The 27264-nt window shown below is 51.1% G+C and overlaps 2 protein-coding genes across 8 annotated transcripts in view; one reads left to right on the top strand and one right to left on the bottom strand.

Annotated features, from left to right (window-relative positions):
* On the top strand, positions 1–26557 carry POLR3H (RNA polymerase III subunit H). 7 transcript variants are annotated; one of them, XM_078335069.1, is made up of 7 exons: positions 1–66; positions 6186–6316; positions 18011–18107; positions 22386–22472; positions 22955–23018; positions 24165–24366; positions 26067–26557. In XM_078335069.1, exons 2-7 carry the CDS (start codon positions 6206–6208, stop codon positions 26118–26120), a joined length of 615 nt encoding a protein of 204 aa, XP_078191195.1. In that variant the 5' UTR covers positions 1–66; positions 6186–6205; the 3' UTR covers positions 26121–26557. The 7 variants fall into 7 exon arrangements, with proteins under 7 accessions (XP_078191195.1, XP_078191211.1, XP_078191208.1 ...); XM_078335082.1 differs by lacking the exon at positions 1–66 and adding an exon at positions 5836–5870 and having other exon boundaries at positions 22422–22472; XM_078335063.1 differs by lacking the exon at positions 1–66 and adding an exon at positions 5836–5870.
* The window catches only part of ACO2 (aconitase 2), a 56588-nt gene continuing 55760 nt past the window's right edge, over positions 26437–27264 (bottom strand). Inside the window, exon 18 of the mRNA XM_078335044.1 lies at positions 26437–26926. Within this exon, the coding sequence (XP_078191170.1) occupies positions 26792–26926 (135 nt within the window). The 3' untranslated portion in view covers positions 26437–26791. The remainder of the gene's footprint in view (positions 26927–27264) is intronic.

The raw sequence follows: 27264 nt of genomic DNA, 5'->3' as shown, positions 1-27264 counted from the left end.
GCGTGCAAAAACAGGCGCAAGTGAAAGATCCACGCCAGGACGACCTTCAGGGACTCGCGCGACATGGTATGCACGCCAGGCACCTGCGGACAATGCGGTGGGGGGAGTGGTGCAAACCTTTCGCGAGAGGCACGTGCTGGCAATGGTGGGGCGGGGGGAGGAGGGGGGTGTGTGTGCAAGGTATGTGCATGAGGCACCTGCGGGCAATGACGGGAGTCAGGGCCCTGGGGGGTAGAGGGGTGCGCACCATAGGTACTAAAAGGAGAGGCGCGCACACAAAGGACTCCGGACCTGAAAGGATTGGTGTGGCAAGGTACGCGCTCAAGGTACCTGCTGGCAATGGCGGGAGGGGGAAAGGGCCTCGCGGCACAATAGGTACTGGAGGGAGAGACGCGCGCACTAAGGACTTGGGACCTTAATGGATTGGCGCTGCAAGGTACGTGCACAAGGCACCTGCTGGCAACTGCAGGATTGGGGGCGAGGTGGTGGGGTGGGGGGGGCAGCGCGCGCAATAGGTACCGGAGGAGAGGCGAGCACAAAAGACCCGGAACCTCAACGAACTAGCGTGGCAAGACACGTTCACAAGGCATCTGCTGGCAACGGCGGGAAATTGATGGGGCTGGGGCGGGGCGCGATATAAGTACTGGAGGGAGAGGCACGCGCACAAAGCACGCGAGACATTAACGGCTCGGTGCGGCAACGTATGCGCACAAGGCACCTGCTGGCAACGGCGGGGAGGGGTCAAGGTGTGCGCGAGAGGCGCCTGCTGTTAATGGCAGCGGAGGGGCAATGTATGAGCACAAGGCACGTGCTGGCAATGGCGGCGGAGGGGGCAATGTATGGGCTCAAGGCACCTGCTGGCAATGGCGACAGAGGGGGCAACGTATGCGCACAAGGCGCCTGCTGGCAATGGCGGCGGAGGGGGCAATGTATGCGCACAAGGCGCCTGCTGGCAATAGCGGCGGAGGGGGCAATGTATGGGCACAAGGCACCTGCTGTTAATGGGGGGATGGGTCAAGGTGTGTGCGCGTGGCGCCTGCTGACAATGGCGGCGAAGGGGGCAACGTATGGGCACAAGGTACCTGCTGGCAGTGGCGGCGGAGGGGGCAATGTATGGGCACAAGGTGCCTGCTGGCAATGGCGACGGAGGGGTCAAGGTGTGCACGTGAAGCGCCTGCTGACAACTGAGAGATTGGTGGCGCGGTGGTTGGGTGGGGGGGCATAGCGTGCAATAGGTACTGGAGGTGAGGGGAGCACAAAAGACCCGGAACCTTAACGAACTGGCGTGGGAAGACACGCGCACAAGGCACCTGCTGACAACCGCGGAAAAATGGGCCGGGGCGGGGCGCGCGAAATAGGTACTGGAGGGAGAGTCACGCGCACAAACACGCGACACATTAACGGATCGGTGCGGCAAGGTATGCGCACAAGGCACCTGCTGGCAATGGCGGGGAGGGGTCAAGGTGTGCGCCAGAGGCCCCTGTAATGCGTGAGCCGAGCCTTTTTTTTCTTCCCTGGAAGCAGAGTTTTACTCTCTCACCCAGGCTGGAGTGCAATGGTGCAATCTCGTTCACTGAAACCTCTGCCTCCCAGGCTCAAGCGATTCTGCCTCAGCCTTTTGAGTAGCTGGGATTACAGGACTATGCTATCATGCCCAGTTAATTTTGTATTTCTAGTAGAGACGGGGTTTCACCATGTTTGCCAGGCTGATTTCAAACTCCTAAGTGATCTGCTTTGGCCTCCCAAAGTGCTGGTATTACAGACATCAGCCACCACGCCTGGACTGTCCTAGCCTCACAAAGTTTTCCTTCGCTGTCCTCAGTTTAATGTCATGGCGGGGCACAGCCTGGTCGTCATGATTAAGGACTCTGGGGCCTAGGTCCCGGGTTTGCCACTTACTGGCTATATGACCTTGAATGACCTATTTAACCTCTCTTTGCCCTAGATGAGGCAAAATGAGACAATGAGGTAAGTGAGATAATGATAATAGCTCCTACTGTATACAGCTGTTCTGAGGATAAAACTTAATGCATGTAAAGCACGTAAGTAGTACTCCACATATAGTAAGTGCTCATGAATGTTAGCTGTTAATATCATAATCATAAGGCCCCCTGATCTGGACGCTGCTTAGGTCTCTAATCTCTTAGCTTACCAGTTCTCATCTCCCATGTAAATCAGCCCGAATATTATTATTATTTATTTTAGAGACAGAGTCTTTCTCTGTCACTCAGGCTGGAAGGCAGTGGCAGGATCAAAGCTCACTGAAGCCTTGAATTCCTGAGCTCAAGCAATCCTCCCACCTAAGCCTCCCAAGTAGCGAGGACTACAGGCAATCATGCCCAGCTAATTTTTTTTTTTTTTTTTTTTTTAGTAGAGACAGTGTTTCATTTTGTTTCTGAGGCTGGTCTCAAACTGATCTTAAGCAATCCCCCTGCCTCAGTCTCCCAAAGTGTTGGGATTACAGGCATGAGCCAGTGTGCCTGGCTCCAAATACTTTTGATTATTTAAGAGTACAAACTCTCTTTCTCTCAATGCCCACCCCCCTGCCCCCAACTCCAGCACCAAGCGCTCTGAGCTGAAGTTTTTCTTCTCCATTGCATTTCCAACAGCTGGACACAACAGCATATTGAATGAATGCATGAATGAATAAGAACAGCATCACATTTGGGTTCCATTTTAGGCCATTCTCACATTGCTATAAGGAAATACTTGGGCTGGGCATGGTGGCTCATGCCTGTAATCCCAGCACTTTGGGAGGCTGAGGCAGGCAGATCACCTGAGGTCAGGAATTCGAGACCAGCCTGGTCAACATGGTGAAACCCTGTTTCTACTAAAACTACAAAAATTATTTGGGCGTGGTGACATGTGCTTATAATCCCAGCTACTTAGGAGGCTGAGACAGGAGAATCGCTTGAACCTGGGAGACAGAGGTTGCAGCAAACCAAGATTGCACCACTGCACTCCAGCCTGGGCGACAGAGTGAGACTCTGTCTCAAAAAAAGAAAAAATTAGCCGGTCATGGTGGCAGGTGCCTGTAGTCCCAGTTACTCAGGGGGCTGAGGCAGGGGAATCACCTGAACGCAGGAGGTGGAGGTTGCATTGAGCTGAGATCACGCCACTGAACTCTAGTCTGGGCGACAGAGCAAGACTGTCTTGAAAATAAAATATTAAAAAATAAATGACCAGATCTCATGTGAACTCACAAAGACAGCACCAAGGCATGGGCGATCTGCCCCCATGATCCAAACCTCCCACCAGGCCCCATGCCCCAGCATTGGGGATCACAATTTAACATGAGATTTGGGTAGCGACAAATATCCAAACTATGTCAGGTTCTAACAGATGAGTAGGGGTTTTCCAGGTAAAGAAGACATGATTTAGACTGTAAAAGGGCTTGCTCCACCCAAGGTGCTGGGGAGTCCCAGTGCCTGTAGTACAGAAGGGTGGTGGGTCTGGAGAAGAAGGCTTGGTTCAGTTTAGACCTTTCTGTGTGGACAAAGGGGAATCATGAAGGGAAGGCTTTTGTGACAGTGTTGGGGTCACTTCCAGGACTGGTCATACGGCCAGGGGCAGGATGTGTGGCTAAGCTCCAGGGGAGCAATGAAAAGGCCTGCATTGGTCAGCTGTGGTGGCTCATGACTGTAATCCCAGCACTTTGGGAGTTAGAGGTGGTCGGAGTTCAAGACAAACCTGGCCAACATGGTGAAACCCCATCTCTACTAAAAATACAAAAATTAGCCGGGTGTGGTGACACACACCTGTAATCCCAGCTACTCAGGAGGCTGAGGCAGAAGAATTGCTTGAACCTGGGAGGCAGAGATTGCAGTGAGCAAAGATTGTGCCACTGCACTCCAGCCTGGGGATAGAGCAAGATTCCGTCTCAAAAAAGCAAACGAACCAAAAAGGCCTGAACCAAAGCAATAGTAGGGTGAATGGAATAAAGAGGAAGCATTTGAGAGAAAGAATGAATATTAGTCTCCTAAACACCTTTACTGAATGCTTCCTAGGAAAGTGTTAGGGGATTGTGCGAATAAAGAGCTGAAGTAGCATTTACTCCTGTCCTCAAGTAGCTCAAATCCTGTAGAAGCAGACCTAAAAATAAAAACACAGATGCAGGGAAGGCCACATTTAGCATCACCAGTGTCATCGAGAGATAACTATGCTTATTAAATCAGCAAATTAAGACATCATACGCTTCTGAGTGCCTCTGTTATTTACCCCAAGGACCTTTTGTAAGTGCCTAAATTGTTATTTTGGTTAAAACACACTACAGTATACATCTACACCCCACTAATTTTTAGAGGCAGGGTAATGAGGTTCAGATTGGGCCCACCTCTACCACTTGTCAACACGTGATCTTGGGCAAGTTACAATTCTCTTAGCACATGATAACTATCACGTGAAGACGAATGAAACTGGAATGTCAGGGAGAGATAGCAAGATGGGGCTATAGAGGTGGGTATGGTCAGATCTTAAAAGGCCATGTGAGCTACCATGAAGGTTTTGGACCTTCTTCTTCTTCTTCCTTTCCTTCCTCTTCTTCCTCTCTTTCCTTTCTTTCCTCTCCTTCCTCTCTTTCCTCTTCTTCTTCCTTTTCTTTTCTTTTTCTTTTTTTTCGTTTGGAGATGGGTTGTGACTGTCACCCATGATAGAATGCAGTGGCATGATTGTAGCTCACTGCATCGATGCAGCCTGGAACTCCTGGACTCAAGCGATTCTCTTGTCTCAGGCTTCGGAGTAGCTGGGACTACAGATGTGCACCATCACACCCAGCTTGGAATTTAGTATTCTAAGTTCAATGGGTTGTGTTTTTTGCTCCAATTTATTATTACTTTTAAATTGGGAGATAATGTCTACCAATAAATGAAAAAATCTTAAGTGTAAAGTTCAATTCGTTTGGACAATTGTATACGTCAATGTTATACCACCTAAAAGAAGATACAGAACATTTCCATCACCCCAGAAAAGTCCCTAGTGGGCCGAGCGCAGTGGCTCATGCCTGTAATCCTAGCACTTTGGGAGGCCGACGTGGGTGGATCACCTGAGGTCAGGAGTTCAAGACCAGCCTGGCCATCATGGAGAAACCTCATCTTAAAAAAAAAAAAGAAGAAAAGTCCCTAGTGACCCTTTACCATCAATTCTCCTTGTCTCTCTCTCTCCTTTTTTTTTTTTTTTTTTGAGACATAGAGTCTTGCTTTGTTGCCAGGCACCAGGCTGGAGTGCAGTGGCACGATCTCGGCTCACTGCAACCTCCGCCTCCTGGGTTCAAGCAATTCTCCTGCCTCAGCCTCCCAAGTAGCTGGGACTACAGGCACATGCCACCATGCCCAGCTAATTTTTGTATTTTTAGTAGAGACGCGGTTTCATCATGTTGGCCAGGATGGTCTCGATTTCTTGACCTCGTGATCCGCCCGCCTCGGCCACCCAAAGTGTTGGGATTACAGGCGTGAGCCACCGCACCCGGCTCTCCTTGTCTCTTTAGCACTTAAGGGTGTTAAGCATATTATGTTTGCGGTGGTTTTTTTTTTTTTTTTTACGTAAAAGATGCGGTAATATATGTTTGCGTCTCCAAAGGATCCCGCTGGCTGCTGTGCAGAGGACAGCAAGGCGGGTAAAACACAGGCCAGGAGAGGGATGACGGGGCTGGATGGCACCGAGGTCGCCTGGCAACCAGAAAGCGCTGCCGGAGCGGGGGACTAGCTCTGCGCCGGTGAAAGGAAGCCCCGCCCCCTCCCCGCACTCTTTCCGCCCCACGCGGCGCACGAGCGACGAGCAGCCTCGCTCCGCCCCGGGGGCGGGCAGAAGATTCTTATTGGTGAGTTATCCGGAAGCGATGGATTCGGAATCTCGCCTGAAGTAGCGCAAGCCCGGTACGGCTGTGTGCGGTGTGCGGTGTGCGGTGCGCGGTGCGTGGTGCGTGGTGCGTGCGGCGGTGCAGGGAGCGGATGCGGGGCGTGGCGTGGTTGTGCGGTGCGGGCGCGCACCTGGAGCTCTATACGAAGAGCGACTCCTTCTGGCCTCAGTTTCCTCCCGTTGTAGTAGCGGAGCGTGGCCCGCACTGGGCACCCGAGACCCGTGCAGCCTCACCGCCTGTCTGGGGGCCTCAGCTACTGGGACGGGACTGAGAGCCTAAGGGATCCTCCCTGCCCCTGGCCCTGGTGCGTGACTGACCCTCCCATTTCCAGAGCCCCCAGTGCAGGCCGGGATGTTCGTCCTGGTGGAGATGGTGGACACAGTGCGGATACCCCCGTGGCAGTTTGAGAGGAAGCTCAACGACTCTATTGCCGAGGAGCTGAACAAAAAGTTGGCCAACAAGGTACTGGGCCCGCGATTCGCGGGCAGGCCTTGGGGCGGGAGAGCTAGCGCCGCCCACTGGCCGCGGGCCTGGCCTCGGTCATGCCAAGCCCTGGCCGTGGGCAGGCGGCTTAATGTGTCAGAACTTTTCTTCACTGTGAAACGGGATGTTGAAGGGGATCAAAAGAAAATGCGCTTGAAAAAGGGAGTTGTAACTGAAATGTTAGATTCCACAATTCCAAATTACTTTGCAATTGCAGGCAAGTTACTGACTCCCTCTGGACCTGTTTCCATTTGTAAAATGAGGATAAAATGTTGCTGTCTTTTCAGCCTTGCATTGTTTTTGTGAAGATGGACAGTTCTAGTAGTACGGAGTTAAATATCAGGAGGTTCATCCCTTCATTCCAGCAGCCAATATTTCCAGTGCCTTCTCTGCGCCATGCCTGTCTGTGTGCCTTAGTGCCAGCTGAGAGGTCTTCCCACTGCCATTCCTCTGGCAGCCCTCCCTTTCCAGTTACTCTGTGTCACATCACTTTTTCTCTTTCTATTTATTTATTTATTTATTTTATTTTTTATTTTTTAAAGACGGGGTTTCACCATGTTGGTCAGGCTGGTCTTGAACTCCCGACCTCAGGTGATCCACCCACCTTGGCCTCCAAAGTGCTTGGATTACAGGCGTGAGCCACCACGCCTGGCCACTCTCTTTGCTTCTTAGACTTTTTCCTTACCCTTTCCATGAGAGCAGGGACCTTATCTGTCTTCTTGCCTACAGTATCCTCTAATTTAGCCAGAGTCTGGTGGGAGTAGATGTTCCATAATTTTCTGGGGGTTTGTTTTGTTTTGTTTTGTTTTTTGAGATGAGAGTCTCACTCTGTCACGCAGGCTGGAGTGCAACGGTGCTATCTCGGCTCACTGCAACCTCAGCCTCCCAGGTTCAAGTAATTCTCCTGCTTCAGCCTCCCAAGTAGCTGGGATTACAGGCACGTGTCACCACGCCCAGCTAATTTTTGTATTTTTAGTAGAGACAGGGTTCACCGTGTTGGCCAGGCTACTCTTGAACTCCTGATCCACCTGCCTTGACCTCCCAAAGTGCTGGGATTACAGGCATGAGCCACTGTGCCTGGCCTAATTTTTGTATGTTTAGTAGAGACGGGGTTTCACCATGCTGGTCAGGCTGGTTTTGAACTCCTGACCTCAGGTGATCCACCTGCCTTGGCCTCCCAAAGTGCTGGGATTATAGGTATGAGCCACCATGCCCAGCCATTTGTCTGTTGATGGAATGAATGGAACAGATAAGGCACTGTACTATAGTGTGGTGGGAAAAGCAGACATGAATGAGAGGGGTCCACAGTTGAGTGTGTGGTGACAAATTGTAATTGCTGTGAGGGACAGGTGTTCACACACCCGTGGAACAAAGGAGCTTCACCTGGAATGAGGGGGCCTACAGCTTTATTGAGGATGTGGGGCTGGAGCTGAGATCTGATGGTGAGGTGGAGCCAACTAGAGGATTCCTTTTTGGGGTGGGAGGGGGCTGCGTGGAGAGAAGAGCCCTGAAGGCAGGACCTGGCCTGTGCAAAGGCCATGTGAAAAAGAGGTACAGGCTGGGTGCAGTGGCGCACACCTGCAATCCCAGCACTTTGAGAGGCTGAGGCAGATGGATCACCTGAGGTCAGTAGCTCGAGACCAGCCTGTTCAACACAGTGAAACCCCTTCTCTACTAAAAATGCAAAAATTAGCGGGTGTGGTGTCACGCCTGTAATTCTAGCTACTCAGGAGGCTGAGACAGGATAATCACTTGAACCTGGGAGGCGGAGGTTGCAGGGAACTGATATTGCGCCATTGCACTCCAGCCTGGGCAACAAGAGTGAAACTCCATCTCAAAAAAAAAAAGAATAAGGGATACAACACCCCACCATGGTGTGGAGGAGGCTGGTGTGGCTTGGGCAGAGGGGAGGGTGGACTGGAAAGGTGGGTGGGGGCCAGTCCACACAGCCCTGTAGGACGTCAGAGTTGAGGTATTAGTCTTTATCTGTGGATAAAGTGTTTTTACTACCTGACAGGCATCTAAATGTAAGGACACACTTCCTTCACGAGAAGTGGGTACTTGAGTTAGGTTGTATAGAGTTCTTTCTCCTGTTCTTTTACGGAGCTTAAACCATGCCACAAGGAAAAGTTTGGGCTCATAGCACACACAAGGCTGATTATTACCCGGATTACAAATTGAATAGGTAGTTTGATTATATATGCAAGTTCCTAGGGAAGCTCCTATACACTATAATGTGTTTGGTATAGTAAAGTTTTAACTCGTGTATTCCCTGTCCATGTAGTACGGGTGCACATAGGACACCCATTTAGGACTTCCCTCCTTACTAGATTTGCCATAAAGGCTAACATGAGCAAAATGAAAGGCCACATTTTTATACTAAGACTGGGCAAGGAGTGCTTTTTCCTGGGAGCAAAGCTTTGCGGCAATGACAGCGTAGTAACAAGATAGTTAATGTTACTAAAGTAACAACAGGGCTTAAGATTTTAGTTTACATTTACGTATCCGGTGGAGATTCCTCAAGCTTTGGCCGTGTGTTGACTAATCAGCTTCTGGTCGTGTGACTAGAGCACGGATTGACGACTTCTCAGGGTTGTCTGCGTCTGGGACTGGACCGAGCTGGTCCTGGTCCTTGTTGATGGCACATCTCAAGGTTAGCCTGGTGGGATGCTTGGATCTGGCTGACTGCTTCACTTGTTTTGGGCTGCTGGCTTTAACCAGCTGTGATGAATCCGGGGAACAACTTTAGCAATTTTAACAGCGGTGGGGGTAGGTAAGATTACAGTAAAAGGGCCATCCCATGAAGGGCCCAATGTGGTTGTGGTGGGTTCCATTTCTTTTTATTTATTTATTTTTGAGATGGAGTTTCGCTCTTGTTGCCCAGGCTGGAGTGCAATGGGGTGATTTCCATTCACCCACCCTCTGTCTCACAGGTTCAAGCAATTCTCCTGCCTCAGCCTCCTGAGTAGCTGGAATTACAGGCATGCACCACCATGCCCAACTAATTTTGTATTTTTAGTAGAGATGGGGTTTCTCCATGTTGGTCGGGCTGGTCTCGAACTCCTGACCTCAGGTGATCCGCCCGCCTGGTCCTCTCAGAATGCTGGGATTATAGGCATGAGCCACCGTGCCTGGCCTTGGTTCCACTTAACTCAGAGTCTTCCGGTTTAAATGAATGGATTGGAGTTGTTAAACTTACAGATGTTTTTATCTGTACCCAGCTTTGTACTTGCTCCAAGGCTTTACCTAGGGCCTGCATTTGTTTTTTTAATGTTTATCTTTTTTAAGATCTTTTTTACCTGGGTTAGAAGGGGGTGATCTCGCAAACAAAACCTTAAAAGGAGAAAATCTGGTCTGTTTGGTTGGGGTGGATTTGACTCAGAGGAGGACCATGGGCAAGACTTGATCCCACTCTAAGTGGGTTTCCTGACAGATTTTTTATTTTTTTTCTTGAGATGGAGTTTTACTCCTGTTGCCTAGGCTGGAGTGCAATGTCATAATCTCAGCTCACTGCAACCTCCACCTCCCGGGTTCAAGTCATTCTCCTGCGTCAGCCTCCTGAGTAGCTGGGATGACAGGCATGCACCACCATGCCCGGCTAATTTTGTATATTTAGTAGAGAGGGGGTTTCTGCATGTTGGTCGGGCTGGTCTTGAACTCCCGACCTCAGGTGATCCACCCGCCTGGGCCTCCCAAAGTGCTGGGATTATAGGCGTGAGCCACCTCGCCTGGCCATCCTGACAGAACTTCATTAGCAATTGTTTTAGTGTCCGGTTCATTTACGCTACCTTTCCTGAACTCTGGGGACAGTAGGCAGTATGTAATTTTTAATTTATTTTTAACAGTTGAGAGAGATTTTGAACAATCTCAGCTATAAATGCTAGCTGGTCCATTGTTAGATCCTAGAGTTAGCGGCAGCTCAAACCTGGGGGTAATATTGTTAGTAAGGCTCTGGTTACCTTTCTGGCCTTTTCAGTTCAAGTGGGGAATGCTTTAACCCACCTGGAGTAAATACAAATACCAACTTATACCGGTAGCCTCCTGCTTGAGGCAATTCGGTACAATCTACAAGTAAGTTTTCACAAGTTACTGCCCCTGTTCCTTGAATTCCTAGGGTCTGGGTTGGCCCTTGCCGTGGGTTGTTCTGAGCACAGGTTAAGTGTTGTTTACAGATGGCTCAGGAGATGACAGTGAGCCGTGACACATAGACGTGGCACCCCACTCTAGGGTTTCTAGTGTGATGCCTTGTTGTGAGGCTGTGGGGCCATTCCAAAGGACTGTGGATATGTGCCACGGGGCCACACAAGGGGAAGTCTTGGTTCCTTGGCAGAACTGTTTTACAAACCTGGGAACTGTTACCTCAGGAATAGCTAATTTTCTGTCTGAGAACCTCTACCAGCCTTTTTTTTTTAGTATAAGCTCCATTGTCCTGAGCAAACTGGGCCCTCTCATTTGGGGAGTAATTTGGCTTCTCTTTAGGCAAGGGTTCTGGGAGGAGAGGCTCGGCACACGCTGCCTTCCTAGCTGCTGTGCTGGAAGGCAGAGTATTTATTGCTGCGGGCCTCGTTTCTGCATTTGCTTTTCTGTTTCCTCTTGCCTCTGGGTCCCACCTTTTTGATGGCCTTGGCCGTGTTTAACAGCTTTTTTCTTAGGTCCCCGTACTGCAACTAAAACTATAGGATTTATTCTGGTTACTTTTCACTTGTTCCTTGAGCAGTTAGGAGCCCTTTTTCCTTATATGTGCTCCCATGTACATGTAGCATAGCAAAGGCATACTTTGAATCAGTATATATGTTGGCTCCTTTATGCTTTGCCGACAGCAATGCCCATGTTAAAGCTCTAGCTATTAGCTCTGCTCTTTGAGCTGAGGTTCCTGTTGGCAGGCTTTGGGCCTTTACCACTGAATTTAGAGTTACAACAGCATAGCCTGCCCATCTGACTCCTGTCACAGAGCTGCTACCATCTGTAAAGTAGCTGACATCTGGATTTTGGAGGGGTCGAACTGTAAGTTCCCTTCTACTTGAGAATACTTTACTGTTTCTATACAGTTATGTAGGGGAGCTCTTGACTCCAGTGGGAGCAGGGTAGCAGGGTTGAGTGTTTATCGTTTCTAAGGTTATTCAGGGGTTTTCACATAAAAGTTTCTGGTATTGGGTTATTTTAGGATTGGACAACCAGTGTCACCCTCTTTGATCCATTAGTGTTAGGACAGAGTGTGGCACCTGTGCAGTTAACTGCTGCCCCAGAGTTAGTGTATTAGCTTCCTGTATGAGGATGGCTGTAGCGGCAAGAGCCTTGAAGCAGGATGGCCATCCCAGAGCCACTGAGTTTCGTTGCTTAGATAGGTAGGCTGTTGGGTGATGTCATCACCCTAAGACCTGGGTTAAAACCCCGATAGCTGTTCCCTCCGTTCGTGAACATACAGGAGAAGGGGTTTAGTTATGTCTGACAGTTCTAAAGCAGGTGCCTCAACCAGATTGTATTAAGTGCCCTCTTGATTGCATTAAGTGCTTTCTGTTGCTCAGGCCTCCAGATGAAGGGTTCCTTTATGGCAATCTTTGATAGTGGGTACTGCTAGGAGAAGGTTATTTAGATACTGCAGAAGGACACACAGTCTTTATTTGGTGGGGTGTAAGGATTAAGGTCTGATGCTAGGGCCTCACTGAAAATTGTGGGGGATTTTTTGAAACCTTGGGGAAGCCTTGTCCAGGTATACTGGAGATTTCCCCATTGAAAAACAAAGATGGGTTGACTGGTATGAGTTGAAGACAGAAGGAAGCATTCTTTAAAACTGAACCATACTGCATTGGAGGCAGTTAGGGAGAGCAGAGTCTATGGGTTTGGAACTACTGGGTGGCTCGGAGGTCCTACCTGTAATTATCACAGGTATGGTACAATTTATTACTAGGCAGCAGTTTCTTTACTGGTAAGAGTGGGGCATTCCAGGGTGACTGGTATGGCATCAGAATGCCGTGCTTTTCAAGTGGTTCTAGATGCTTTTTTATGCCTAAAATAGCCTGCCGTGGTATGGGATACTGGTGTAGCGGGGGTGACTCCCCCTTTTAGTTCTGCTACCACCGGAGCATGATTTATGGCTAGCCCAGGTGGATTGTTTTCAGCTCATACACCTGGAAATTTACTAATTAACTCTTACAATATAACTGCCTTCATTGGCCTGCAAGTTTCCTTTATAGGTCCCTCCATATCCTTAGCAAGTAATTGCCACGAGCAAGTAATTGCTCGTGGTACTCTGAGGGCTAATACCATAGCCTTTGGTTGCCTAAAATCTAAAGTCATGTTCCCTTTAGGCTTAAAGAAATTTGTGGCCAGGTGTGGTGGCCTGTAATCCAAGCACTCAGGAGGCCAAGGCGAGTGGATTATAAGGTCAGGAGTTCAAGACCAGCCTGGCCAACATGGTGAAACCCCATCTCTACCAAAAACACAAAAATTAGCTGGGTGTGCTGGCGTGTGCCTGTAATCCCAGCTACTCGGGAGGCTGAGGCAGGAGAATTGCTCAAACCCAGGAGATTGAGGTTGCAGTGAGCCAAGACTGTACCCCTGCACTCCAGCCTGGTGACAGAGTGAGACCATCTCAAAGAAAACAAAAGGAATTTGTTCTTGTAGTTTTCGGAGCAGATCCCTGCCCAACAAAGGAACAGGGTAGCTGGGAAGATTAAAAAACTCGTGCTGGCGCCTTTCATCCTCCAATGACACATTTCTTTAACTGAAAAAAGGCTCTTTTTTTCTGATACTCCTGTAGCCCCAGTAACCATAGTATGAGTTTTAGACAGAGGCCCCACTGGTTCTGTTACCACCGAATGCTTAGCACCTGTATCTACCATGAAATCTATTTGTTGGCCCCCCACCTTAACCCTGACCATAGGCTCCTAGGGACCTAGAGAAATGGAGCCCGGTCTGTTTCAGAATTCATAGCTGTCCACCCCAGCCAAAGCAATTAAGGCTGTATCCTGATTATTTGGGGCCTGCTGGCTTGCTGCTGCTGCCACTGGCCCAGGTATTGCATGGGGATAAAACCGGTGGCTATATGGGGCACCTGATTTTCATAGACTGCCCTTTCAGGGCACTCATCCTTTCAGTGTCCTTCCTCTTTGCACATCACACATTGATTTCTCTAGTCTGGGCTGGGTTTCAGACTCCTGTCTAGCCATACCTCTTTCTCGCCCTCTTCCATGTCCTCCTCCATGCCCTCTCTCATACCCCAGCTCCTCTCTCTTTTTTTTTTTTTTTTTTTTGAGATGGAGTTTCGCTCTTGTTGCCCAGTCTGGAGTGCAGTGGCGCAATCTCAGCTCACTGCAATGTCTGCCTCCCGGGTTCAGGTGATTCTCCTACCTCAGCCTCCCAAGTAGCTGGGATTACAGGCATGCACCATTATGCCCAGTTAATTTGTAATTTTAGTAGAGATGGGATTTCTCCATATTGGTCAGGCTGGTCTCAAACTCCTGACCTCAGGTGACCCGTCCGCTTTGGCCTCCCACGGGGCTGGGATTACAGGCGTGAGCCACCTTGCCCAGCCTCCTCTCTTAACTAAGGCAGCTGCTAGTAAGTCTGCTTTTGCTTTGCCCTACACCTTGCCTTTATCTCAGCCTCTTCTTCCCGATTGTAAAACACCTTTGTAGCCCCTTGTATGAGTTTACTGGCATTTTTGCCCTCAAATTCTTTTAGCTTTTGTAATTTCCGTTTCAATCTTTTATTGCCGGGCTCACTTTTATTCCCGAAGTCTGTATCTCCTTTGTGCTTTCTCCTTCCTTCTCTCCTCACATTTGCCGTTTCACTTGCTGTTACATTAGCTTGACAGCTTTTTCTTACACTGTTCACTTTATCTCAGCTGCTTGAGCCAGTTGCCCCACACACAGCCGCACAGCCGGCTCTCTCCTGCCTTCAGGGTCAGCAGTTTAACTCTTTTTCTCTCTGATTTTTCTTTTTACTTTTTTTTTTTTTTTTTTTTAACATACTGGGGCCAGAGCAGGGCTTGCCCTGGAATGCTGCAGCCACTGCTTACGCTTTTCTTGCCCACGGGGGGTGGCCTCCTTGGGGCAGAGGCGGCCAGGTAGGGGGTGCTGTTCTCGCCTGACCTTCAAGGTTCCCAGCGCGCAGCCCTGGACCATCCTACTGCAGCTATGGCTGCTGCTCAATCAGGCTGTCCTGGCCCCTCTTGCCACCATGGCTAGCCCCCACCCAGTGTGAGTGGGCAGTGCCGCACAGGGGCGGTCCGATGGGCGTTCCTGCTGTACTGCTCCACGCTCAGTCTCAGCCCTTCCCAGAGCTTCACAGGCACACGTCTGGCTCTGGCCCTGGTGCAGTCACTCTCTGCGCCTGCGACTTGCCTTCTTGAGGCCCGCCCCTGACGGGCAGCTGGCAGAGCCCCACCTCATGTTTGAGTGGTCCTTGCAGGCCCCCTCGTGGCAGCCCCAGGGGGGCTCTCACCAGGGCTTTTGTGGGGCTGTCTTGGCCAGTGCCGCTTCTCTACTTTCCTGATTCTGCTGCTGGTGGGGGGAGGGGGGTCTTAGCTCTTCTGTCTCCCCCTGCACGGGGCTTGTCTGTCCGCTACCCCCTAGTCATAGGTGGTGGAGGCGGTGGCCTGGGCTCTGCTCTCCTTACCCGCTTAGTCCTAGGCAGCGGAGGCAGAGGCGGTGGCCTGTTTGATCGCCTTGACTTTCGTCTCTAGCGTCCTGGGGCAGGGGCTCAGATTCCACTCTGGGAGTGTAGCCTGGGGTGTGTCACCATCCTAGCCTGGCTGCTCAGGGGCTGGGGGCATTTCTTTCTCCTCTGGCGATTCCTGCAAAATCAGTTTTCTCTGTGGCTTTTCCTTTGTCTCTGAAGCTCCGGGCAAAGCTGATTTTTCTTTCATGCTGGGCTCATGCTCGGGCTCCATTGTTTTGCAATAAGCTGCTAGACAGGTCTGCAGCCATGCAGCTTGGGTTTGAATTATATTCAGCCATAAGTCGATATAAGGGAACTGGTCCAGATGCCCTGGCTGTCCTCCGACCCTGGTCACCACCTTAAATAGACAGCTAGGTGTTTCCTTGACTGTCCTCACGTGACCACTAGTTCTTCAGCTGGCCATCCAACACCAGAAGAAGGCCATTCTAATTCACAAAGAGTTCTCAACCTTTGAGGAATTAGTTTCACCCCATAGTCTCCCCCAAAGCCCTTCTTAAAATTTCTTAATGTGTATTTCAATGGTGTTACTTTTGAAACCTTTCCTCCCATCTCCTCCTTTTGTGATGCATAATTACCTCCACCTTCACTTTGGACTGGTTAAGCTGTCCCCCGTCACAGTAGGAGTGGGTATTTCAGGCGCTGCTTGGCATTGGAGAGTTCCAGTACCTAGATGGTGGGGCACCTCCTGAAGCCGTATGCGAAATCGCCCCTGGCTTTGGCTGGCCCCACACTTCACTCAAAGCGTACAGTCCATGCTAAGGGACTTGTGGCTCCCATGTGTCACTCCCTGCATCAGCTCCTCCCGGAGGCGTCTCTCTCACCCACTTTCACACACCTCCCCCCTTTCCATATATCTTGTGCTTTCCCTTTAAAAACTGACTTCACTTGCCTGTAGGAATGTGAGTTTCATCCACATCAGCAATTCACTCTTGCCTCCCCCAGTCTTACGGGGCAGGATTGATAGTCACTTCCCAGGACTTGATCTGTTTTCTGCCCTCTTGGGCAAGTTCTTCTTTTCTTTTCTTTTTTTTTTTTTTTTTTTTTTTGAGACGGAGTTTCACTCTTGTTACCCAGGCTGTAGTGCAACGGCGTGATCTCGGCTCACCGCAACCTCCGCCTCCTGGGTTCAGGCAATTCTCCTGCCTCAGCCTCCTGAGTAGCTGGGATTACAGGCACGCGCCACCATGCCCAGCTAATTTTTTGTATTTTTAGTGGAGACGGGGTTTCACCATGTTGACCAGGATGGTCTCGATCTTTTGACCTCATGATCCACCTGCCCCGGCCTCCCAAAGTGCTGGGATTACAGGCTTGAGTCACTGTGCCCAGCCTCTCTTACCTTTTCTCCTAAGGCTTTACCATAATTCCTGAAGTATATTGGTCTTGGAGATCATTCTGTAACCCCTTAGGTTTCGTTGTGCTGTCAGGGAGGGGCACTGGGTTGTGGGAGCGCCGCTCCCTTGGGTACAAGTTTACCTGATGGCACACCTGAGGTCATGAGTTTCCCCTGGCTTGGGGCCCGATACCTGCAGGCAAAAGAGACAGTAAACCTATCGTCTCTGCTCCCGGCTGACTTAGCAAATCATGTTGCAGATATCAGGAGACCAGAGAGACCAATGGGTGAAACGGAGGATTTTATTTAGGTGTACCAGCTCAGTGGATTCGAATCCAAAAATTGAGCAAAGGATACAGAAAATGGGATACGTTTTTTTTAAACGGGGTTTCTCCATGTTGGTCAGGCTCGTCTTGAACTCCCGAACTCAGGTGATCCACCCACCTCAGCCTCCCAGAGTGCTGGGATTACAGGCCTGAGCCACCATTGGGCTGAAAATGGGATATTTTTTGTACATTCAGGATGAGGTAGCAGCTAACAGGTTTACAGAAGCCAGAACAAAGAACAGTTAATTACTTTGTTGCATGTCTTGTGATGTATGTTACATTTGAAAAACAGCATTTTGAGAAAAGCATTGTACATTCTTTCGATGTTACCTTGTCTTGTGACCTTGCAGCTGGTCAGCAAGAAAAGTAGTCTTGAGATGCCTGGGAACTTTGCTGAGAATGTGGGGAGAATAGTAAGGTAGGTTTTATAGGGAGTTAGTTAATTTTAAGCAGAGCTGGGAGTTAGGTTTTACGTTGAACACAACACAGTAAACTTTATTATGCAGCAGTTACAGGCTATTTTTATTATTTAATTTCCCTCTTCAGTCTTAGGTCTGGCCACAACTCTGCACTCTCTGAGCTTCTTGCTAATTTTGGACAGTTCCTGCAAGGGTTCTAAGTGGGGGTGATGACATGGGTGGCAGATAAGCAGACACTGAGTAGCTAGTCTTTGAATCACCATGGTGTGGGGATGGGCTGTGGGATTTCTGCCCATTCTCGGGGCCTAGGTCATGTGTTCCTCTGCCAGCTGCAGTCCCTGTGGCTGTTGCTGTGTGTCTGAGATGTCGTGAGCACAGTGGGGTTTAGCTATGGTTCTGATGCTCACGAAACTGAGTTCTGGCATTGGCTTTGGGATGTTGGAGAGTGCACATTTAGCCAGCATTCCTGTCACTGGTCCTCACTAGTAAAAGCAAAGACCCTTGATGATGGTTTCCAGCACACGAGTCAGGCACTGGGCTAGGGGCTTCATATCTTTTATCTCTTTATTTTATAATCCTGCAGCCTGATATTTCACATTTGCAGATGGGGAGTCTGAGGCTCAGAGCGGTGAAGTGACCCTCTTGGCAGTCACACACTGGGTGGCCTTGGAACTTGGACCTGTTTTGTCACCGAGGCCCTGCTCCTTCCAGAGTTCTGCATCCTTCTGAGGTTTCTTATCCTGGTTCCCTCCACAGACTCATTTTCATCTTTGTTTGGAAAAAAAAAAAAAAGGAAGGAGGAGATAATCATGGCTTGCTTGTGGTTGTGAGGGGCTCAGACTGCCTGGGAGCTGGGCCTGTGGTCACTCTGTGTCTGTGTGTACATGTGTGTCTGTGCGTGTTTGTATGCATGCAGGTCGTGTACAACGTGGGACTCTGCATTTGTCTGTTTGATATCACCAAACTGGAAGATGCCTATGTATTCCCTGGGGATGGCGCATCTCACACCAAAGGTGGGTATTGTATGTCCCTGGGGCATTGGGTTTCCTGGGGTTCAGTTTTCTGTAGCAAAAGGTCAAGCCAAAGCCAAGTCCAGTGGTACGTGCCTATAGTCCCGCCTACTTGGGAGGCCGAGGGCAGGAGGATCTCTTAAGCTGCAGAGTTCAACACCAGCCTGGGCAACATAGCAAGACTCTGTCTTTAAATAAATAAAATATTTTAAAATTTTAAGATGTTAAAGCCAAAGAGATGGCCAGAGGGTGGTAGTAGCAGTCCTAGAGGTTGGGAGACCTGGGGCCTCATTCTGAATTGGCCAGGAATTGACCCGGTGACAGTGGCAGACTTTTCTGTGTCTCTGTTTCCTCATCTGTGAGGCCTGCGATGTGGACTAGGTGATTCTCAAGCCTCTTCAGCTCTGAGAGCGTAGCTCTGTGTCTGTGCCCTTTTGGTCTCATTGCTACTGGGCCGTGCCCCTGTCCAGTCCTCTCGGCTGCTCACTGCCTATGGAGAGCAGATGGAAGGGGATTAGCAGCCTGGCTGGGGGTGGGGGCTTCAATAGTGGAACACAGTGGGTAAGAGTGTGGCCCTGGGATTCAAAGCTGAACTCTGCCTCTACTAGCTGTGTGTTCTGGCAGAATATGTTACTGATCTGTGCCTCTGCTTCCTCATCTGTCAGCTGCAGTTCAGGATAAATTTTATTTTACTTTATTTTATTTTTGAGATGGAGTCTCGCTCTGTCACCCAGGCTAGAGTGCAATGGAATGATCTTGGTTCATTGCAACCTCCGCCTCCCAGGTTCAAGTGATTGTCTTGCCTCAGCCTCCTGAGTAGCCACCATGTCCAGCTAATTTTTTGTATTTTTAGTAGAGACGGGGTTTCACCATATTAGCCAGGATGGTCTCTATCTCCTGATCTCGTGTTATGCCTGCCTTGGCCTCCCAAAGTGCTGGTATTACAAGCGTGAGCCACCGTGCTCGGCCCCAGGATAGATTTTATATTCTAGGACCATTGTGAGGATTAAGGAGTTAACATGTGAAAGCTCTTTGGACAGAGGCTTGGCACCGAGTGAGCACTTTGTGGCTTATCAGGTTGGATTGTTTTTCCCTATTCCGTGGGTCAGTTGGGTGGTTTTCCTTTGGGCTGGCTGGGCTGAGGCTGGATGATCTAGGATGGTCTCACATTCTGATGGTTGGCATACCGGGGACCTGTGCTGGGCCAGCCCATCTCTGCTCCACATGGTCTCATCTTTCAGTAGGCCGGGCTGGGCTTGGTGGTTTTAAGGTTCCAAAGCTCAGCAGATAAGTACTTCTCAAGCCTCTGCTTCAATCCAATTGGCTAGGGTGAGGGGATAAGAAATAGACTCCACCTCTGGATGGGAGATAGTGCAGTCACATTGCAAAAGGGTGTGCATCCAGGGACAGGAAGGTGATCACCAGATCCTGGAAGGAAGACCAGGTTTATCCCTCATCATTAGGTGCCACCCCCTGTTCTTGCACCCTCCAAGCATGGGACCTGCTGTACCCTGCTCCTACCTGCCCCATTCTGATGGGGACCCTGCTCTCAGCTCCAGAGCAGCCCTCCTTTGTGGCCACCTTTTTTTTTTTTTTTTTAAGATTTTTAAATATTTTATTGATTTGCAAATCAGGCAACCTTCTGAGCCAGAGTCTCCCTCACTACTGACCTTTTTTTTTTTTTCTTGAGACAGAGTCTTCCTCTGTTGCCCAGGCTGGAGTGCAATAGCATGATCTTGGCTCACTGCAACCTCCACCTCCTGGGTCCAGGCAATTCTCCTACCTTGGCCTCCTGAGTAATTGGGACTACAGGCATGCACCACCATGCCCGGATATTTTTTGCACTTTTTTTTTTTTTTTTTTTTTAAGATGGAGTCTTGCTCTGTCACCCTGGCTGGAGTTCAGTGGCATGACCTCACTGCAAACTCCACCTCCTGGGTTCAAGCAATTCTCCCGCCTCAGCCTCCCGAGTAGCTGGGATTACAGGCACCTGCCATCATGCCCGGCTAATTTTTGTATTTTTGTAGAGACAGGGTTTCACCATGTTGGTCAGGATGGTCTTGAACTCCTGATCTCATTCATGTGATCCACCTGCCTCAGCCTCACAAAGTGCTGCGGTTACAGGCGCAAGCCACTGTGCTGGCCTCTTTTTTTTTTTTTTAATTACACTATCACCATTTTTGCAACTCCTTATGAAGACAGATCTCATCTATGATCATTAACTGTTTAGCTTCCCCGAAAGAAGGACTAACAGGCATTATTTAGTTCCTGGGGAAAGAACTCAACAACAATTATGAAGCAGTTCTGTTGCTGAACATTAGGACTTGAATCTGATCAAAATTCTAGATGCAAGGTCCAGTTTGGAGAAACTGTTGAGATGGAGGAGTACAGTGAATGGCACCACAGTGCTCCAGAGGGTATGTTGGGTAGTCAGGCAGATATGAGCAGGGCAGGAGAGGCCCCCACCACCAGGAATAACCCCCTTCATCAGCCTAGCCATCACCACCAGTTCTGCAATGTTTTTATCACCCGACAAACCCCACCGGTAGCAGTCACTCCTGATCTTGCCCTTCACCCAGCCCCTGGCAGCAACTAAACTGCTTTCTGTCTCTGTGGATGCGGTTCTGGACACTGCACGTGAATGGAGACGCACCCTATGTGGCTTTTGTGTCTAGCTGCTTTCACTTAGTCCCCTGTCCCCCAGGTTCAGCCACACCAGTGCGTGCTGGAATTCCTTCGTTTGAAAGGCTGCATAATATTCCATTGTGTGTCTGCAGCACGTTTTGCTTATCCATCCATCCATGGGGGACTCTGGGTGCCCAGCATTTGCTTTTGGATGTGGCTATTTCAGTCTGGGGTTCCCTGGGCGCAGGATCATGTGCTGACCCACCACCATGAGCCCAGCGCCCAGACCGGGCCTGGCACAAGCCTGGTGCAGACTCTATGAGGATTTTCTATTTTTATTTTTTAGACGGAGTCTTGCTCCATCACTCAGGCTGTAGTGCAGTGGTGTGATCTTGGCTCACTGCAACTCCTACCTCCCGGGTTCAAGCAATTCTCCTGCCTCAGCCTTCTGAGTATCTGGGATTATGGGCACCTGCCACCACACCGGGCTAATTTTTGTATTTTGGTAATGATGGGGTTTCACCATGTTGGTCAGGCTGGCCTCGAACTCCTGACCTCAGGTGATCTGCCTACCTTAGCCTCCCAGAGTGCTGGGACTATAGGCATGAGCCACTGGGCCCAGCCTCTATGAGGATTTGTTAAACCAAACTGAACATTGGGTTATGTAGGGGACAGGGTTTTTCCATCTGTGGGTAAGTGGTCCTTGGCCTCCCTCATCTGCTCTCTGGGAGATCAGCATAAGGCCCGGTCATCTTCATGGTGGCTGTGATGGCTCGTTTTCTTCCTAGGGCTGGAGGGCCATTGGCTGCCTCTCCTCGTGTCTTGCTGCCACGGGGGGCAGGGAGGGGAGGGCCAGAGGCCAGGGTCCCTGCTGTCCTGGGGGCCGTGTGGCCGACTAGATGGCTGACAGTGTTGTGGAAGCCTCTGTTTGGGATTAAAACTGTCTGAGGAAGGCAGGATTTGACCCAGTGGCCCTGTCTGGTGGGTACGGAAAGACCTGGCATCTCCCCGTGGGTTTGTGGCTGTGGGTGTGTTACCCTCTAAGCCACTTCCTCATCCTCACAGTAGGAACTCAACCGTCGGTGACCAGCAGGGGGCAGTCGTGTTTAGTCTCAGGCCAGCGTTAGACTCCCACTCTGGGACTTCCAGCAAGGGCCTGAGTGACAAGGTGACATACAGTTTCTGCCAGGGCCTGGGGTCAGAGTCTGCGATGTCGGCACAGACACCCCACCTGGTGTTTTCCCTACAGTCAGGTGAGTGGGGACCACGTGCAGCAGGGCCTGAGAACCCCTAGAGGCATTTTGGCTGGGCTGTTGCCTGCGCCTCCCAACCCGAGGGCATTTTTGGCTTCTGCCCTTTCTAGGAGCTGAAGGAGTGCCTGGAGGGAGACTGAAATAGGCTTTGGAGCCACTGATGGCTCAGAGTCTGGCCTCAGGTGTGACTTCCCTGGCAGTTTGGGGAGTGTCCAGTTAACAGGACAGCTGCTGCTGGGGGCCATGCTGTGACCTTGCAGGAGACAAAGGGAGGGTCTGGGCCTGCAGGGGAATGTGCCATGGAGCAGCTATACAGGCCACCAGCTGTGCTGGCACCTGAGGGTGACATAGGAGAATGCTGGGGCCCCAGCCAGCATCATTGACGAGCTTTCTTCATTTCCAGTCCATTTTCGCTACGTAGTGTTTCATCCATTTCTAGACGAGATTCTGATCGGGAAGATCAAAGGCTGCAGCCCAGAGGGAGTACATGGTAAGAGTGGCCCCGATGCCTCAGACAAGACTTGGGAGCATGGTGGGGGCAGATGGTCTTTGCCTATCTACATGGCCGGGGAGGGTGCAGGTGTCAAGGCTGAACCTTCCCTTCTCATCCTCCCTTTCCTATATTGTGTGGGGACCTCCATCAGCAGTGAGGTTTCACTGTGAAGCATCACTCAGGACTTCAATGGTGGGCACTGAAGCTGGTGGAAGTGACTGGATGTCTTCCGTGCCCACTGGTCCCTGTTGTGTGCAGAGGTTTTGGGGACCAGGTGCTCCGGGATTTTCCCAGGACTGCTTGGCTGTGTGGGTGTTATAGGCAGAGGCATTAGGTGGGTAAGGGGCCTAGGTTTCCATGGTGACATCTGCTCCATGGGCAGCCCCAGGCAGGGCTTGCCTGTCTAGCATCCAGACCCCAGTGTTTGACGTCTACTGGGAGCCCCCGTCTCAGGCCGTCACCTGCTTCCTTCCTTCCAGTCTCTCTAGACTTCTTCGATGACATTCTCATCCCCCCGGAGTCACTGCAGCAGCCAGCCAAGTTGTATCCTCCCAAGGTTAAAATGGTTTGTCACAGGCCTCTCGAAAGGAAGGTCCTCACTCCTTAGGATGGCCTTTGGGTCCTGTAACCTGATGCCACTGACCTCTGTGCCTACCCCCAGCCTGTGCTTTTGCTCAGAGGCACCAGCCTGTCTTGCCTCCCAAGCAGGGTGTGATGTGATGCCCATGTGCCTGTCTTTGCAGTGCCATCAGGCTTGGCTGTCTGGGTTGTGCACTGCACACCATTAGAACCGTGGTATCCTGGGGGCACCATTCACTTCTGGTTCACTTAGCTTAGGTTGTCCCTGCAGGAATTATCTTAAAGATCACTTCCCCTGGAGGCTTGTGCTGGTCTGAGGCCTCGCCTATGTGCCGGGTCCCAAGCTAAGTGTCCCTCCTGGGCCTCCGTTGTCCCCGTCCCACTCCTCACCTTGCTGCTTTGGGGTTGTCTGTTTCTGTGGAGCTGTCCATGAATCTGAGACTCCTTGCTGGGAAGGACTATCGTGTCACAGCTGTACCCACAGTACCCAGCACGGGACCTAGCACAGAGGCAGGACCTAACAGTGGGACTGCCACCAGAGAACGCATGGCTCCCCCATGTGGGCTCTGCTGGGGAAGATGGAGGGCCAAGGGGGGCTGCCCTGGCTGGGTGGCCGCATGGCTCTGAGTTTGCATGTGACTCCAGGATGGGTCAGAAAACTTGGTGCAGCCCAGCTAGTCCTCTCACCAACTGTCATCGATTGGACAGGACATGTCCCATCCCACTGTGTCCTCCTGAAAACAGCAAGTTCTTGGGTGCTCATCAGCGTGTCACAGGCTTTGATGAAAAGGATATGGGGGGGGTCCTGTGGCAGGAGGCCCTAGTCACTCGTCTTGAGAGGTAGGACTTGCACCCTGTCTCATCCCCTCCTGCTCTGAGATCGGTGTGTCTGCCCGTCATGCCTGGCTGGGACCCCGTGTTCCCCATCCTGGGTCCTGGCACCCAAGAGTGCTTGCTCCTCACTGTTCAGCTCAGGCTTTGCACATGGGGCTGGGACCTGCTTTTCCTGTGACTTCCCAGTCATAGTGATCTCATCCTGGAAGTGGGGGTGGGTGCTGAGGGAAGCCCCTCCAAAAATCTGGTTTTTGCCTTGACCCTGGGCCCCCTCAGTGACGAAGCAGAGCAGGTGTGGGTGTGGGAGTATGAGACAGAGGAAGGAGCACACGATCTGTACATGGACACCGGTGAGGAGATCCGCTTCCGGGTGGTGGACGAGAGCTTTGTTGACACGTCCCCTACAGGGCCCAGCTCAGCAGACGCCACCACTTCCAGTGAGGAGCTGCCAAAAAAGGAGGCTCCGTACACTCTTGTGGTGAGTGGCCCTGATGGTGTTGAAGCCACTGTGAGGCGGGAGATCCAGTGCTGGGCTGGGGGCTATGTCCTTGGGGCTCTGTCCTGGGATCTCCCCAGCAGGTCAGGTATTTTGTTGGGGGGGTCTTGGCTTGTTAATACTTTTTTTTTTTTTTTGAGACAAAGTCTCACTCTGTCACCCAGGCTGGAGTGCAGTGGTGTGATCTTGGCTCACTGTAACCTCTGCCTCCAGGGTAGCTGGGATTACAAGTGCCCATCACCACACTTGGCTTTTTTTTTTTTTTTTTTTTGAGACAGTCTCGCTCTGTTGCCAGGCACCAGGCTAGAGTGCAGTGGCACAATCTCGGTTCACTGCAACCTCCGCCTCCTGGGTTCAAGCAATTCTCCTGCCTCGGCCTCTCAAGTAGCTGGGACTACAGGCGTATGCCACTACGCCGAGCTAAGGCCACACCGCACCTGGCCTTGGCTAATTTTTATACTTTTAGTAGAGATGGGGTTTCACCATCTTGGCCAGGCTGGTTTGAACTCCTGACCCGCCTCAGCTTCTCAAAGCGCTGGGATTACAGGCGTGAGCCACCACACCTAGTCGAGCCTGAGTTTCTATAGGCCAGGGTTGTGAGGCAATTAAAGTATGTGGCTGCTGGTTGCAGGGTGGCGGAGGGGAGATGGTCAGCTTGCAAGGTGGACAGAGCTCACACTGGATAAGACCACAGATAAAGAGGCTTTGAGAGGCTGGGCACGGTGGCTCACGCCTATAATCCCAGCACTTTGGGAGGCCGAGGCGGGTAGATCACGAGGTCAAAAGATCGAGACCATCCTGGTCAACAAGGTGAAACCCCGTCTCTACTAAAAATACAAAAATTAGCTGGGCATGGTGGCGCATGCCTGTAGTCCCAGCTGCTTGGGAGGCTGAGGCAGGAGTATTGCTTGAACCCTGGAGTTGGAAGTTGCGGTGAGCCAAGATCGCGCCATTGCATTCCAGTCTGGGTAACAACAGCAAAATTACATCTCAAAATAAAAAAAAAAAAAAAAGGAGGGGGGCCTTGAGGCCAGGTGTAGTGGCTCACAACTGCAATCCCAGCACTTTGGGAGGCCAAGGTGGGAGGATTGCTTGAGGCCAGGAGTTTGAGACCAGCCTGGGTAACAAAGAGAGGTTGTCTCTACGAAAAACAATGAGGACATAGTGGCATGCCCTGTGTTCCCAACTAGTTGGGAGGATCCCTTGAGCCCAGGAGTTCAAGGTTGTATAGCTTGGGCAGCGGAGTAAGAGCCTGTCTTAAAAAACTTGGGGGGTAGGGAGGGGTTTGAGGGAGGAAGAAATCAAGGAAGGGGCATGGGAGAGATCAAAGTCCTGAGATTAAGGGCAGGGCTCCCTGTAGGAGTAGGACGGAAGCAGTGAAATAAAAGGAAGGCTCCAGGGAAGAGTGACTCTCAAGGCTGCTCCCTGTTGGATGTATCTGGAGCATGAACCTCGTTTGCTCAGCCTTCCTATCTGGATTAGATCCTAGGTGGTCCAGGAGGGCAGGCCTGAGGGCAAGGAAGGGTCCCTGACCCTCTCCTCGGGTTCTGGAGAGGCGTCTCCACCTTGCATGCTGCAGTCTGCCTGCCAGGAGCACTGCTGGGACCCCTTCAACTCTTGTCCAGGTTGGTTCAAGCCTAAGTGCTTGTGAAGTGTGTATGTTCTTTCTCTATCCCTGGCAGGGATCCATCAGTGAGCCAGGCCTGGGCCTTCTCTCCTGGTGGACCAGCAGCTAGCCATGGGGCTGGACGGTGAACCCTACCAGCCTTCGGGAAGATGGTACAGCGGAAGCAGGAGCGTGAAGGCCTCTTTCTGGGAGACTCCATCCTGGCCCAGCAGGGAAGCTACAGGAACATGGGCAGGGCTGCCCTGCAGGTAGAAGTGGGGTGGGAGGTGACAGGTCATTTCTGCCACACCTCAGGTGTCCTTCACTGCAGAGATAGAGCCAGCTGTGGCCATGGCTGCTGGGCATACACTGACCGTGACTGAAAAGACTCTTCCTGGACCCTGGAGTTGATAGCAAATGGCACAGACACCACTCACTCACAGGAATGGTCACTGATTTTGGACTCTTGTTTTCCTTGCAAGAACAAAAGGTTCTCTAGAATCCTTCAGGCAGGAGAAAAACTTTAGATGGGAGTCTTGTCATCAAAAATAAATACACTTGCATGGAGCTGCTTAAGGTCTGAAAACTAAACACAGGAAGGCAGGGGCTAAAAAGTGATTTGAAGAACCCCCCACCCAACCACAGTCACTTTGTGGGCTGAGCGGGAGCAGGAAGCATGTCTGGTCACACCATCTTGGAATAAGAAGCCATGGCTGGCTGGATCGGATCCGCTGATGGTGCATGTGGAGCTGAACTTGAATATGAAAACAGCGCTGGGCGGGGAGGTGGGGGGAGGCACCCTCACTTCTGCAGTTCCTTCATTCTGTTGAGGGCACTGCCAGCACGGAACCACTCGATCTGCGTCTCGTTGAAGGTGTGGTTCAGGAGGATGGTCTCCTGGGTCCCGTTGGGGTGCTTGATGATGCATTTCAGGGGCTGCAAGAAGGTGGAAGTGGTGGGTCCTATATGCCATCGGCCTTTCAGCAGGGGAGGGAGGCAGGGCACTGCCTGGGGACCTAGGAGGTTGGCAGGCAAACCAAATGCAAACCTAATCCTAGTCCCATCTGTGCCTGGGTAGCCCATGTCAGACCAAGACGGTACCCACAGGGGATTCCTGGGGCCCCAAAGGCCCCACACGGAGTGGGCTGTCTCTTGAGTGCCAAGCCCTGGTGAGTAAGTGGGGGTTAGAAGGCCAGGGCTGGCCCCAACCCCCAATTCTGGGAAGGTATTTTTCTTCTCTGTTGGGCCACCTGAACTGGGGGCCTTTCCAGCTG

The sequence above is a fragment of the Callithrix jacchus genome, chromosome 1 (genome assembly GCF_049354715.1).
Source record: "Callithrix jacchus isolate 240 chromosome 1, calJac240_pri, whole genome shotgun sequence".
NCBI lineage: Eukaryota > Metazoa > Chordata > Mammalia > Primates > Cebidae > Callithrix > Callithrix jacchus.
This window is presented reverse-complemented; position numbering and strand designations above follow the sequence as displayed.

What these genes read in the sequence shown, in the direction of transcription:
- POLR3H (XM_078335069.1), top strand. Translation starts at nt 6,206, where the DNA reads ATGTTCGTCCTGGTGGAGATGGTGGACACAGTGCGGATACCCCCGTGG. An exon ending in TGGCGCATCTCACACCAAAG is followed by an intron (nt 18,108 to 22,385) that starts GTGGGTATTGTA and finishes CTTCATTTCCAG; the next exon opens with TCCATTTTCGCTACGTAGTG. An exon ending in CTGCAGCAGCCAGCCAAGTT is followed by an intron (nt 23,019 to 24,164) that starts GTATCCTCCCAA and finishes GGGCCCCCTCAG; the next exon opens with TGACGAAGCAGAGCAGGTGT.